The sequence below is a fragment of the Mesocricetus auratus genome, unplaced genomic scaffold (assembly GCF_017639785.1).
Source record: "Mesocricetus auratus isolate SY011 unplaced genomic scaffold, BCM_Maur_2.0 Super-Scaffold_6730, whole genome shotgun sequence".
NCBI lineage: Eukaryota > Metazoa > Chordata > Mammalia > Rodentia > Cricetidae > Mesocricetus > Mesocricetus auratus.
In genome coordinates this window covers 102,019,926-102,031,963 of record NW_024429184.1, presented here as the reverse complement: position 1 = coordinate 102,031,963, position 12,038 = coordinate 102,019,926, and the positions used below count along the sequence as shown (strand labels likewise).

Sequence of the window (12,038 nt, the reverse complement as noted above, 5' to 3'; positions counted from 1 at the left end):
AAGACTGTGAGGCACGAACACCTTCTGTGGAAGAATTTGCATTTTAAAAAATTAACAATTCTTCCAGAGTGGATAAGAGATTTTAAGATGAGTGAGACACTCTGTAGGATGAAGCTACTCCATGACTTGTAAGAGAGAATCTATGTGAGTGCTGAGGTGAGACCCATACAGTGCAACCTGGAGCTTCTAAATCCCCCATGCATTTCTCTATATACGAGGCCTAGTCTTTCTTTAGGGCTGAACTTCAAAGAGACACCAGGGTCAATATGGTGTGTGTGTGTATGTGTGTGTGTGTGTGTGTGTGTGTGTGTGTGTGTACATGTGTGCGCATGTGTGATAGTTGTTTTAAAGAAAGATATTGCTATGTAGCTCTGGCTGGCCTAGAGCTCACAAAGATCCACCTGCCTCTGCCTTCTGATGCTGGGATTAAAGGTGTGTGCTACCATGCCCAGTTCATGCTTTCTTTCTCTTTTTGAACTAAATTCTTTTCTGATTATAGCAAATAGAAAATGGACTAAATGCAAGGGAAATTTTGTTAAATTGTTACAATGTAAAGCATACACATAAAAGGTTACCATAACTTTGTGTGCCCTCCCCCCTCCCCCAGTCACTAACACTTTCCAAAGGTCATCCTACCCACCTCTAAACCCACAAAAAGCGCTGAGGTCAGCACAGAGGTCTGAGGTCTGCGAAGAATTGGGAAGCTGAGCTTCTTTCAGTTAACACTGACTTGAGAGTCGCTTTGTACTGCCCTGGGCAGTACATCACTCACAGCAACTCACACGTTTACTCACTCAGTCTATGTTCTGCTGTGGGCCTGTGGGCAGCTTCCAATCTGACCCTACCCTACCCTACCCTACCCCACCCTACCCGACCCTACCCTATAAACACTGCCGATGATAAGATGAGGATGCTTCTCACCTGGCTCTACACCTGGGTCGGAATGCACAACAACTGCAGGGTTAGGAATATCGCCAAACTGGGGGCAAGGCAGTCCATCACTGAACAGCCATGGTGAGAGTTCCCAGGTCCTGTATTTTTGGCCAACACTTAAAGTGATTCTTTTTTTCTTTTTAACAGTTCTGACAGATCAAATAATGGTTTGTCCTGATTTTATTTTGCATTTTTTCCAAATGAGTTTCAACACATTTTAATGGCATTTGGATAAGCTTATCTATAAAGTTCTTACTAAAATATCTGAGGTTTTTCTCTCTATAGCCGTTTAGCTTATTGGTGCTGCATTTCAAAGATTTCCTATTACTCTGTATTTTGGGATGAACCGAATTCTTCATCAACAGCGCCCACATGTTCCATCAGTTCCTTTCTAGCAGGACCTCTCTGTTCTGACTTGTGTCAGTCTTGAAGACACTATTTTTACATTTATTTATGTGTGCACGTATGGGGGTGCATGCATGTGAGTGCAGACATCCATGGAGGCCAGGACAAGGAGTTGGATCTCTTGAACCTAGAATTACAGGCTGCTGTTAGGCACCTGATATGGGTGCTAGGAACCAAACTTGGTCTTCTGGAACAGCAGCAAGTGCTCCTAACCACTGAGCCATTTTTCCATCCTGGAGATATTCTTTATAGTACCTTCTGGAAGCATCGTTTAGATCAGTTGGCTTTGGGTCCAGTGCTAGAGGATCACCTCTGCCATGTGCCTGAGGACGTGTTTGTGGATACACTGAACTGCCCTGCCTCCTACCCATGTACTAACTCCACACTGCTTGACTCCAGTGCCTGAGAAAAGTCCATCTTAGCATCTGTCAGACTAAGTAATCTACCTCTGGCCGTCTTCAAAATTTAGTTCTTCCTGTTTCTAAATTTTCACACAAATAACTGTTTCTAGAAAGAAAAATCAAGAACAAAAGCGTGTTGGACTTATGCTTACAATGAAGCTAAGATCAACTTTGCTTCTTCCTGTATGCTTTCACAGTACTGACAGCTAGTGATGGTGGTTTACAACTAAGTTTGGATGTCTTTTACTTCTGTTTGGTGAGTCTCTATGATTCTCTATATGCTAAGAACAGTAACTTCTAAACTACACTCCTATTTGATTATAGATGCTTCTAAAGCCAGAGGTTTTACATGTCTTTTGCGTCTAATGTTCTCTGGTGGAGAAACTGATTTTTGATATAGTCCCAGAACATTGGTTAACTTAGCTACTTCTGACAGAAGACCAAAAACTATGCACAGAGACCCTACATACAAGTGACTCCTGAATTAGTCTTCGATTTCACAATGCTATAGGAGGCGCACTCAGTACTTGTGACTTGGGGGCAGCTACTCACCCATTCTCAGGCTCATGAAGGTAAATAACCAATACTCTACAGTGCAGTGTTGCCAAGCTGTGATGTTAGCAGGTGACGTGCACAACAACTGACCTAGAGTATTTTCCACTTACAATGAGCTTGTCTATTGAGGGCATTCGTACATGCTAGGTAAGGCGTGTACCATCCCTTATGTATCTCTAGTTCTCTTAATTACGATACTGGAACATTTCTAACATAATGTCAGTAGAAAATGGAGTTCTAGGGGGAAAATTCAAATTTTAAAGAAAGCTTTCTGTAGATTTAATGTAAACACTTATTACTAAGAAATGTCTCTTTGTTCTTAGTTTACTACATGCTATTGTGAATGCACATAGATTCTTTCTACATCTCCTCATATGATCTTATGACTTTACCTCCTATATTGCTTTGTATTTTTAAAGACAGGGTCTCTCTACATAGTCCTGGCTCTCCTGGAATTCCATACGTAGACCTGGCTGGTCTTGGACTCACAGAGATTCGCCTGTCTCTGCCTCTGAAGTGCTGAGACTAAAGGTGTGTGCCACCATGCCCTGCCCTCCTGTATTGTTCTTAAGTAGTAAATCACCTTTGTCTAGTGAGCAACCCAGGGTGTGGCCCTTCCATGTTTCGCACCTATTGGAGATAAACTGTCTAGTTTTGCTTTTGTAATTTCTAAATCTATATAGATTAAGATTTAGAACATGGCTATTATGCAGTGGTCTTTTATAAAAACACTTTTTAAATAGTCTGTTCACCTATATTCAAATATTTGAGTCAAGTATTTTTTTTCTGTATATATTACCATTACGATTTGTCTAACAGCTGTATGGTTATTTTTAATTCCTGAGTTGTTTATCAGATTCATTTGTACTTCTTCATAGTCTCCTAATCTCTTCATATGCTGGTAGGATCTGGAGTCCCCTCTCTCTTGAACATTCTGTTACTGATAGGGAACCTTGCTTTTCTACAGACTTCCTCTCAAAGAAACAGCTTTTGGCTTTGTGCATGCGTGTTTACATGCGTGGGTTGAGGAGGTAAACCTGGGATGTTAATCTGTTACCTTGGTTTTTGAGCTGATACTGAGACTTGGGGATCTCTGATAGGCAGATCTATCTGGTTGGTCTGGGACAAGGACCTGACTGTCTCTGCTTCCCCAGTGCTGGGGTTACAAGCACATGCTACCACGCCAGGTTCTTATATGGGGGATGGTGTTCAAATGCAGGCCCTCATGTGTGAAGGGCACTTTACTGAATGAGCTATCTCCCTAGCTCTGACTAGAAAACAGACTCTTCTTTGGTTAAAATTTCTGTCTAAGCACATTTTCCCCACAAAGTTCCTGATGTTATATATTGTATTTTTTATTATTTTGATTTCAAGTATTTTCTAATCTTACCACTGTCTTGAATTCACAACGGGTTATTAGAGGTAAACTACTTAAGAAATGCCCCCATATTATTGAGTTTTACTAAAGTTTCCAACTCAGTATCCCTGTGAGCAGGGCATGTTCTAAACTATAATCTCTACGAGTTCGAGGCTAGCCTGGTCTACAGAGCAAGTTCCAGGACACGCAGGGCGGTTACACAAAACAAACGAAAGGTCACCTGCTGCTCCTACCCCCACTCCCAAGGACAGCCTTCAACAAGCTGCTCTGCACTGGTGCAGTTTTATTATGACACTTGTAAGTGTGGCTTCCTATGCATTCAAAGATCTCCTTGGATATACACATGTATGTATGTACAGATATATATGCTTATATATGAAGACATTTTCCCAGCCCTTAACCTATACTTTACGCTCTTTCTTTGCTATAATCACCATCTTTATTTCCCCTATTTCAGCCTGAATAATTTATATCACCCTATCCACTTTCTGTTATGTTTACAATCTGCTCTTATAATTCTTCTATTTAGTTCTTAATTTCACTTACAATACTTTCTTTCAAGAATGTCTACTTTCTTCATTGTGTCACCTATTTTCTAGAGCACAGTAATTATAGTATTTTAGACTTCTTGTCTGATAACTGCAAAATCTAAATTATTGATACATTTCTATCAAACAAATGACAATCAGGTTTTCCACTGATGAGGACTACTGTGGCCAACAAGCATATAAAAAGAACGCTAAAAGTCATCAGTGAGTGGGAGAAAACTGAAGTCACAAAATAATACTATTTCAACTTTACCAAAGTGAAAGTTTGAAGATGTCTGATAGGTACATATTGGCAACAGCGTGAAGAGAAGTGACCATGTTCTGCTGTGTGCTGGTTTTGTGACTCTGGGCCTTACATTTACACAGTAGGCAAGTGCTCTCCCATATCTCCAGCCCTGTACAACTGCTGCAAAGTTAAAATTAGCACAGCCACTTCCGGAAATAACATCTAGTAAAGCTTAAAAAATAGTGAATGTATTCTTCTAGTATCTGAAATTCTATCTGAAAACTGTTACTTGTGTGAGAACCATTCAAAACCACCTTACCATAAGGAAATCTTTAAAAAAGCAGTTTCACTAAAGATTACGTATAAAACCTGCATAACTGTGGTGCCCTCATTAAAGGCTACTCCATGTAACTATATCATGAAAATAAATAACACTATTTACAAAGGTTTTTAGAATTCCAAAATTGTCCAGTGCTAGGCATTAAACCTGGCAGCCCAAACATGCAAGGCAATCACTTTACCACTTTGTTCCCCGTTCTTTTCACTCATTTTGTGTGTAACTGCCCATGCAGAGATGGTGGAAGAGGCTGGGTATGCTCTCTCACTCTGCTCCTTACAGCCTGGAGACAGAACCACTCACTGGGCCAAAGTCTCACGAATTTGCCCAGGCTGGCCTTGTATCTATCTTCCTGCTTCATCCTCATGCGGAGCTGAGATTAGAGCTCTATGCCAGCAGGCTTACCTGGGTATATATTTTTAAATGTCTTATGTGCTGAAACTATAAAGAGAAGCAGACTGATAATACATGGTACTCACAGGAAGGCAGGAGGCACAGCTGAGAAAGGCACAGTCTGAAAGTAAGAGGGCAGAGAGATGCTCGGTGCCTGAAGCACTTGCTGTACAAGCCTGAGGATGTGCATTGGCACTGCCATCCTCTATGGAAAGCCAGGCATGGTGGTGGGACAGGCTGGGAGGGTGGAGACAGGAGGATTGCAAGGCTTCACTGACAGCCGGGCTAGCCGGTGAGTTCCAATTTCACTTTAATGTCTCAATAGAAATGAAGGGGAGTTCAATCGAGGAAGATATATGGGCTTTTGTAGGTACAAGCATGGGTGTACATACCTACCCAAAAATACAACTCCCCCCCCCCCTCTTTTGGTTTTTCGAGACAGGGTTTCTCTGTAGCATTGGAACCTGGCCTCGAATTCACTCTGTAGAGCAGGCTGGCCTCGAACTCACAGAGATCCTCCTCCCTCTGCCTCATAAGTACTGGGATTAAAGGCATGCATCACCACTGGCTGGCCAATAAATACATTCTTTAGAGAAGTTATTTTAAGAAAGGAAAATATTTGGGCAAAAATACAGTAAATGACTATCTCTAGTTGGGGAGGAGATAAGATTATTGTTGATTTTCACCTCTATGTTACAAAGTGCTACATCTACAGTTGTTTGAGCAGGGCTCTCACTGTGCAGCCTCACTGCATAGTCCTGTCTAGCCTGGCACTTGTAGTGACTGACCCTTTCGCTGCCGCCGCCTGAATGCTGGGATTGCAAATATGTACCACTACAACTGGCAAAATTTGCATTGTTTTTAAATAATGAGAAAAAGTATGACTACAAGAAAAAAGAACAGAAGTTGATTATTTAACTTCAGGCTACTCAAGTTGTTCATAAAATGAACTTCTTAATGACACACCCTAACTTGAAACATTTTTATTCTAAGACACACCAAGATTATTTTAAATGCCTTGACTTTTAAAGCAAGCAATAATTACATATGCATGCAAAACCTCCAAAGCCAAGGGCCAGGCAAAGCTTTCCACAGCCAGGTGCTCTGGGTTAAAGGTCCCTCAATCAAGAGAGTATAATCTTTATTTTGCCCTGGCTGCCTATAAATCCAGAAAGGAGATGTAAACATGCATACACTAGACTAAACAGCGGCTACAGAGTGGCCACTACTTACTCTCCCACTCACACATACCATCCAAGTCTGTGGGAAAAACGCAGAACTAAACTAAGGATCTCAAGTCAAGTTTTCTGAAAATAACCCAGAGCTGACAAGTCAGTAGGAGGGCCTGGATGGTTTCAAGACACAGTTTTTAACCAAGCCTTGGACCTCCAACTGTTTTCTTAAACAAAGATTTACATCCCCATCCTTGGCTAAATTACTTATAAATTAATCAAATTAATTACTCCGAGTGGATACGCGGGAGGCTGGACAAGATAGTGCTGATGTCAGCCGATGAAGTCTGCATTGCTTTAAGTAAATAGACTGCTCGTTTTAAACACGTCCACTGTGCACAAATATGGTAAAGGACCCACGTGCTACTAAAGAAAATCTTAGCTCTGCTTCCTGTCCTGGGAACAAACATGCAAGAGTTTCAAATATGTAACACAGTGAAAATGTTTAATTTTTACGACTAATTCATATTTCATAACAACGATTCAATAATTTTTTAAACAATGGCAACTTTTATTCTGCTTACAGATCAACATTCTGGAAGTGGTTTTGGTAACGTTATCATTTAGAACATGAAGACCAATGCAGTCTTAGGTATTTGTTACTATTCAAGCAGTTACTTAGGTACCTGTCTAAAAGTAGTTCTACAGCATACTTTCACAAAGAAATTAAACTGCCCCCGCATATCAAACTAGTACTCCTAATGTCCTAAGATACCAAACCCCTTGTTTTCAAATGGGGACTCATTTCATTCATATTTATTTATTTATTACAGTTATTGCCATCAATTACTAAAACAAAACTTTTTAGGAAAGCTCACAACTTGGATTGAGGCTGAGAATAAGAAGGAAAGTTTTCTTCTAGACAAGTAGAAGGTTACAATTTTTTAATTCACAAATTGACTCTACTAGGTCAGCTCTGAGTAATGGGAATCTTTCTTTAAACATTGTTCTGGCAATGGGCACGGAGCATTAGATCTTATTTCCAAGCCTTACCAGCTGGGTTTTGTCATTAACATTTATTAACAATCTAAGATATGACTTTCACCATCTAATCCGTACTACACGAATGTTTTCTACGGCCCTCCAGAGGGATTTGATGTGACAAATTACTGGCAGAGATTATAGCCTCGTGGCTATTCACCAGAGGCAATGTAAAATTAACATGGTACTAATCCAATTTAAACAGAAAAGTTGCACAAACAATTCTCTGAACAAAAGCAGAGAGACACTTCCAATTTTACATTCAAACACAAAATAAATGTGTTTCTAATAAAGAGTTTTGGAGAAAATTAGAAGTAATTTTCACACATGTGAAATGTGCCAATTTAATGAAGTTATTAATTTTAATCTTCCAAAAACAGTTAGTGGCATAGCATAATTCACTGAAGACCCCACAGGCTATTGCTTTTCTTAAATTACTGCATGGCCTGTAAAACATCTAAGGTTCCTAGTGATCTCAAAAGTTGTTTATAATATTGTTTCTAAAGCAGAAAGTTTACAGGATAAGGGATAAAATTATTCTAAAATGAGAGAGTACTAAACACATTGCACTCACTCAGAGACTATTTTTAAGCTAATAATTATTGTGTATGTATTTGCTATGTGAGATGCATACATGTGAGTAGATAGCCATGCTTATGCACACACATGTAGAGGCCAGAGCAGGGCACTGGCGCTCTTCCTCGGGTGCTGTCTGCTGTAGACCATAAGACAGGGTATGTCACTGAACCAGCAGAAAGGCTGTTTTGATTAAGTCTTGCTGGTCAGGAAGCTACCAGGATGGACTTGTCTCCTCCCACCGAAGCTGGGGTTCTGGCACACACAGCCGTGCCGCTTTTCCTAGGGGTGCTGATGATTTGAGCTCAGGTCCTCACACACAGACAGAGTGTGCTTACCCACTAGGCCCTCTCCCCAGCCCCAAGACTGCTGCTTTCGGTTTCTCCAATGGGCTAAGTTTTGGAGAAACATTTATTCAACTGTTTTCTTTCCTTAATAAAGAAACTGAATGTGTTATCCTCTCATTAGGAACAAATAATATAAATTATTTTGCCATTTTTTTAAGCCAGAGAGTGAGAATGCACAGGAAGAAAGAATAAATAGAAAATAGAGTAATATGGTTCTAGAAGACCAAAAAGCAAGGACGTAGTATTAGCCAAAGAGGAATTTTGGGGGGGTGGGAAGATTTCATAATCTTTGGCCTCATTTTTGTTCCTTCTTTAGAGTGTGTTTCCATGCAAGCCTGTGGAGGCCAGAGGTTGACACCAGTGTCTTCCTCAATCATTCTCTATCTTATTCTTTGGGACAGAGTCTCTCAGAGTGAACCTGGAGCTTGCCAATTTGGCTAGACTAGCTGGCCGGAAGCACTGCAAGCTTCCTCTGTGAGCTTCCCAGTGCCGGGCTAACTGGCGCCCTCCAGCTCCTGGCCCTTTTCAGAAGGGGGCTGGTGTTCAAGCACTGGGACTCCACGGAAGGGAGCCGGGGCCAGCTTTGGGAGAGGCCCTTTCACCCTTTCAAAAGCAGCATGCTCCTTAACTACTCTGCTCATCACTCTCCATGGGTCCTGTTCCACAGGCCTCCCTCCCTCCCTATTACACGTCTACATGCCACCTAAGTATCTTGGCACCATGACTTTATGAAGTCCAGCTGCTTCTTCCTCAAAGATAGTCAGTTTTCCTCAGAGCTGCTCTCGCTAACAGACAATGACACCATTTTGTTCTGCTAGGATATGCCAACTCATGACTTCTGCTTCAAGAAACCCTTGTCATCTGTGCACGGAATATAACGGGAAAGAGCTTGGGCTTCAGTTTCAGTTTTTAGCATGCAGTTCCTCTGTGAGAATACATGACAACAGTCTCATTTCTTCATCTGTAAAATGGGACTATGATCTGCTATCCAGGGATTTTAGAATTAAAAACGAAAATGATCTGAGATTTCAATTGTGGCACCCACACTGGAAAACCTTTCCAGACTCTACGGCTGAGCCTTCTTGCATCGTCTTTCACAGAACCTTCTCGTGACATTTCTATTGCTACAATTTGCGTTTCAAGCTTTGTTACTGGAAATGTCCCTTAAAATGGGCTCTCCTCTACTTTTTAAGACCTTTCTGACTTCATGATTCTTTGCAATAACCTCTGCAATCTCTACAGCAACTACTACTTTGCTCTGTCACAACCAGTTTTGCTATTACTATCCTAGTAACTCATCTTTAGGGGTCCATCTGAAACGCTGTCCTGACTCCAGACACCATCCCTAAGTCATAACTAACAACTTTCTCTACTGTATGGTGCTCAGGCAACAGTTACAACTGTTTCTTCCTTATTCCCGAATTCTGAGGGCGAGGTCCACTCTTATCTATTTTTATACACTGAATATAGTGTCCTGAGTTTAGGGGGATCTTACTACTGTGCAAAATGTCCACACTAGACCTGTCAACGTTAAAATAATACATTGCTAATTTGAAAATGCAAAATCTAAAATGTTCTAAAATCCAAAACTTTTTGAGCTCTATCATGCATGATGGGACTACTGTGGTCAGGAGACAGGCATATGCACATTAAAAACACTGTAATAAAAGAAAAAAATGCCTTATTACTAATAATTAATGTATTTAACTAAAACACAAGTAGATTTTGTGTTTACACATATGCAAATATAAAATATAAACAAATTCTGAAATCTAAAATATTTCTGGTCCAAACAATTTCAAATAAAGGCTACACAACTTGAGTGTATCCACTCTGTGTACTATCTATACTTAGATATTGACCTGTAATGCATAAATCTGAACACAGCTATAAGCTCCACTGGCATACATGGTCTACTACTTTGTAATTCCCATACAGTCTGGTAGTACTCTACTCTAAAAAGATCATCAGCATTAGCATAATACCACAAAGATATTGAATAGTATATGATGTACTGTTATGGAAACATACTAAAAAATATATAAATCTGAAAGACATTATATACCACATTTCACTCAGAAGTAAAGCTGACATATTTTTTAAAGTTACAGTATATTAACCAGTCATGATCTTTTAATAGCTCCAATAAATTATTTTCAAAATAAGTCTCATTCATATTCTCTTAAATCTTAATTTGAGCCATAGTTTTTTCAAATGATTAAGATGAATTTCTCATGAAAATAACATTCTTGTCTAGGAAGGGAAAATGTCAATAAAGATTTTCAGAAAACTAGTAAGTCTTTTAAACCTAAAATTATGCAAAACTCCCCTGTGACAGTTTTCATGGTTGAATAATTGTGTCTTCCTATGAAAATCATTTCAAAATGTGTTCTTAAACAGTAAATTTAGTTTATCCCCAAATTGTCCCCTTCAGTGAAGTCCTAATGAAAATGAGTTAAGGGGATGAAGTGGTTATTCATAAGTGAAATTAAGTTAATTATTTCCAACAAGAAAGCTGACAACTAAAACTAAAAAAAACAAAACAAAACAAAAAAAGCAGCTTTTAATTATGAAAAGAGGGTTCTGCACACTAAAAAACAAACCCAAACAGTCTTGATCTTTGACCACAGCACTGGAGAGGCCACTGCAAACTTCTAACATACAATGTCAAACAGGAAACTTACAAAGCAGTGAGGGGAGACAGAGTCCACTTCAACCACATACCTGCTTGAGTCTGGCAAGTTCTTTCAAAGCTCGTCCCCACTGCTGCTTGTAATGCAGTTTAGACTTGGTTGCAGATTCCAACTTTCTTTCAAGTTCAACCTAACAGTGATTAAAATCATATCAAGTGAAACACTATACCACTGTGTGCAATCACTGAAAGATAATATATACAAAGAGTCGGGCTTAAGAAAAGAGTTTATACAGCGTGACATATGACATAGTCTAAAGCTGTTACATAATTTACTATAAATATTATGGCACATGAACATTTTCTTGTTTAAAATATAGTATTATTTTTATTGCCTTGCAGGCTAGACTAAAAAGAACTGAATTAGTCTTAACCTCCAGACAGTTACTATAAATGTGTATATTACACAGAGTGAAAAATACATTCATTTTTTAACAAAAGACAGCTCTAACTGTTAACATTCCACGTTAGCTGGCGCTCTAATCTCAGTAGGCTGACTTTCCTTGTGAGGCCCATGATTAGGTGGAATTCTGTCCTGTAATAAGGAGAGCTGGGGAGATACTTTAACTTTTGGCAAAAACATAGAGCCCTGGAAATGGTGCACTGTTTTATCAGAAAGCAAATTACTAAAAGATGCAAAGTCAAAAAATGTAAAAATATTTTAAGAATGTTAAAATAAACCCAAGAGGAAGAAAAAAATAATGTTCCTCAATAACACACATCTCACTTTTATTTTCTATCTTTCCTGAAATATATAAAGAAAAACACTAAAGTGATTAAATTAAAAATCTGGTTATTTATGCTTGCAGCAGGCAATCTGTTGTACATGAACTAAAGCCAACTTGGCTATGTTCTGGAATGTACTCACTCAGTGCTTAAAAATCATGTACCAAGCAAATTCATGTAGCCAGCAGACAGTTTTACTATTAAGTGATAATATAATAATCTGCTTGAATTACAGTACAACACTGCTACTCTGAACTAGCTGATTTTTTTTAAAAAATCAAGTTTAGTTTTTCTCATAGATACAACTC

At 39.3% G+C, this 12,038-nt stretch overlaps 1 protein-coding gene and 1 long non-coding RNA gene across 4 annotated transcripts in view; one reads left to right on the top strand and one right to left on the bottom strand.

The window, feature by feature from the left end:
- Positions 1-12,038, bottom strand: part of Cep120 (centrosomal protein 120) — a 58,780-nt gene that overhangs the window by 7,192 nt on the left and 39,550 nt on the right. For all 3 annotated transcript variants that reach the window (XM_040741810.1, XM_005069045.4, XR_002382529.2), the window contains one exon: positions 11,037-11,135. In XM_040741810.1, the coding sequence (XP_040597744.1) occupies positions 11,037-11,135 (99 nt within the window). Of the gene's footprint in view, positions 1-11,036; positions 11,136-12,038 lie in introns of those variants that run through there.
- Positions 1-12,038, top strand: part of LOC110340731 — a 71,621-nt gene that overhangs the window by 51,553 nt on the left and 8,030 nt on the right. The gene's annotated exons all lie outside the window — the stretch shown is intronic.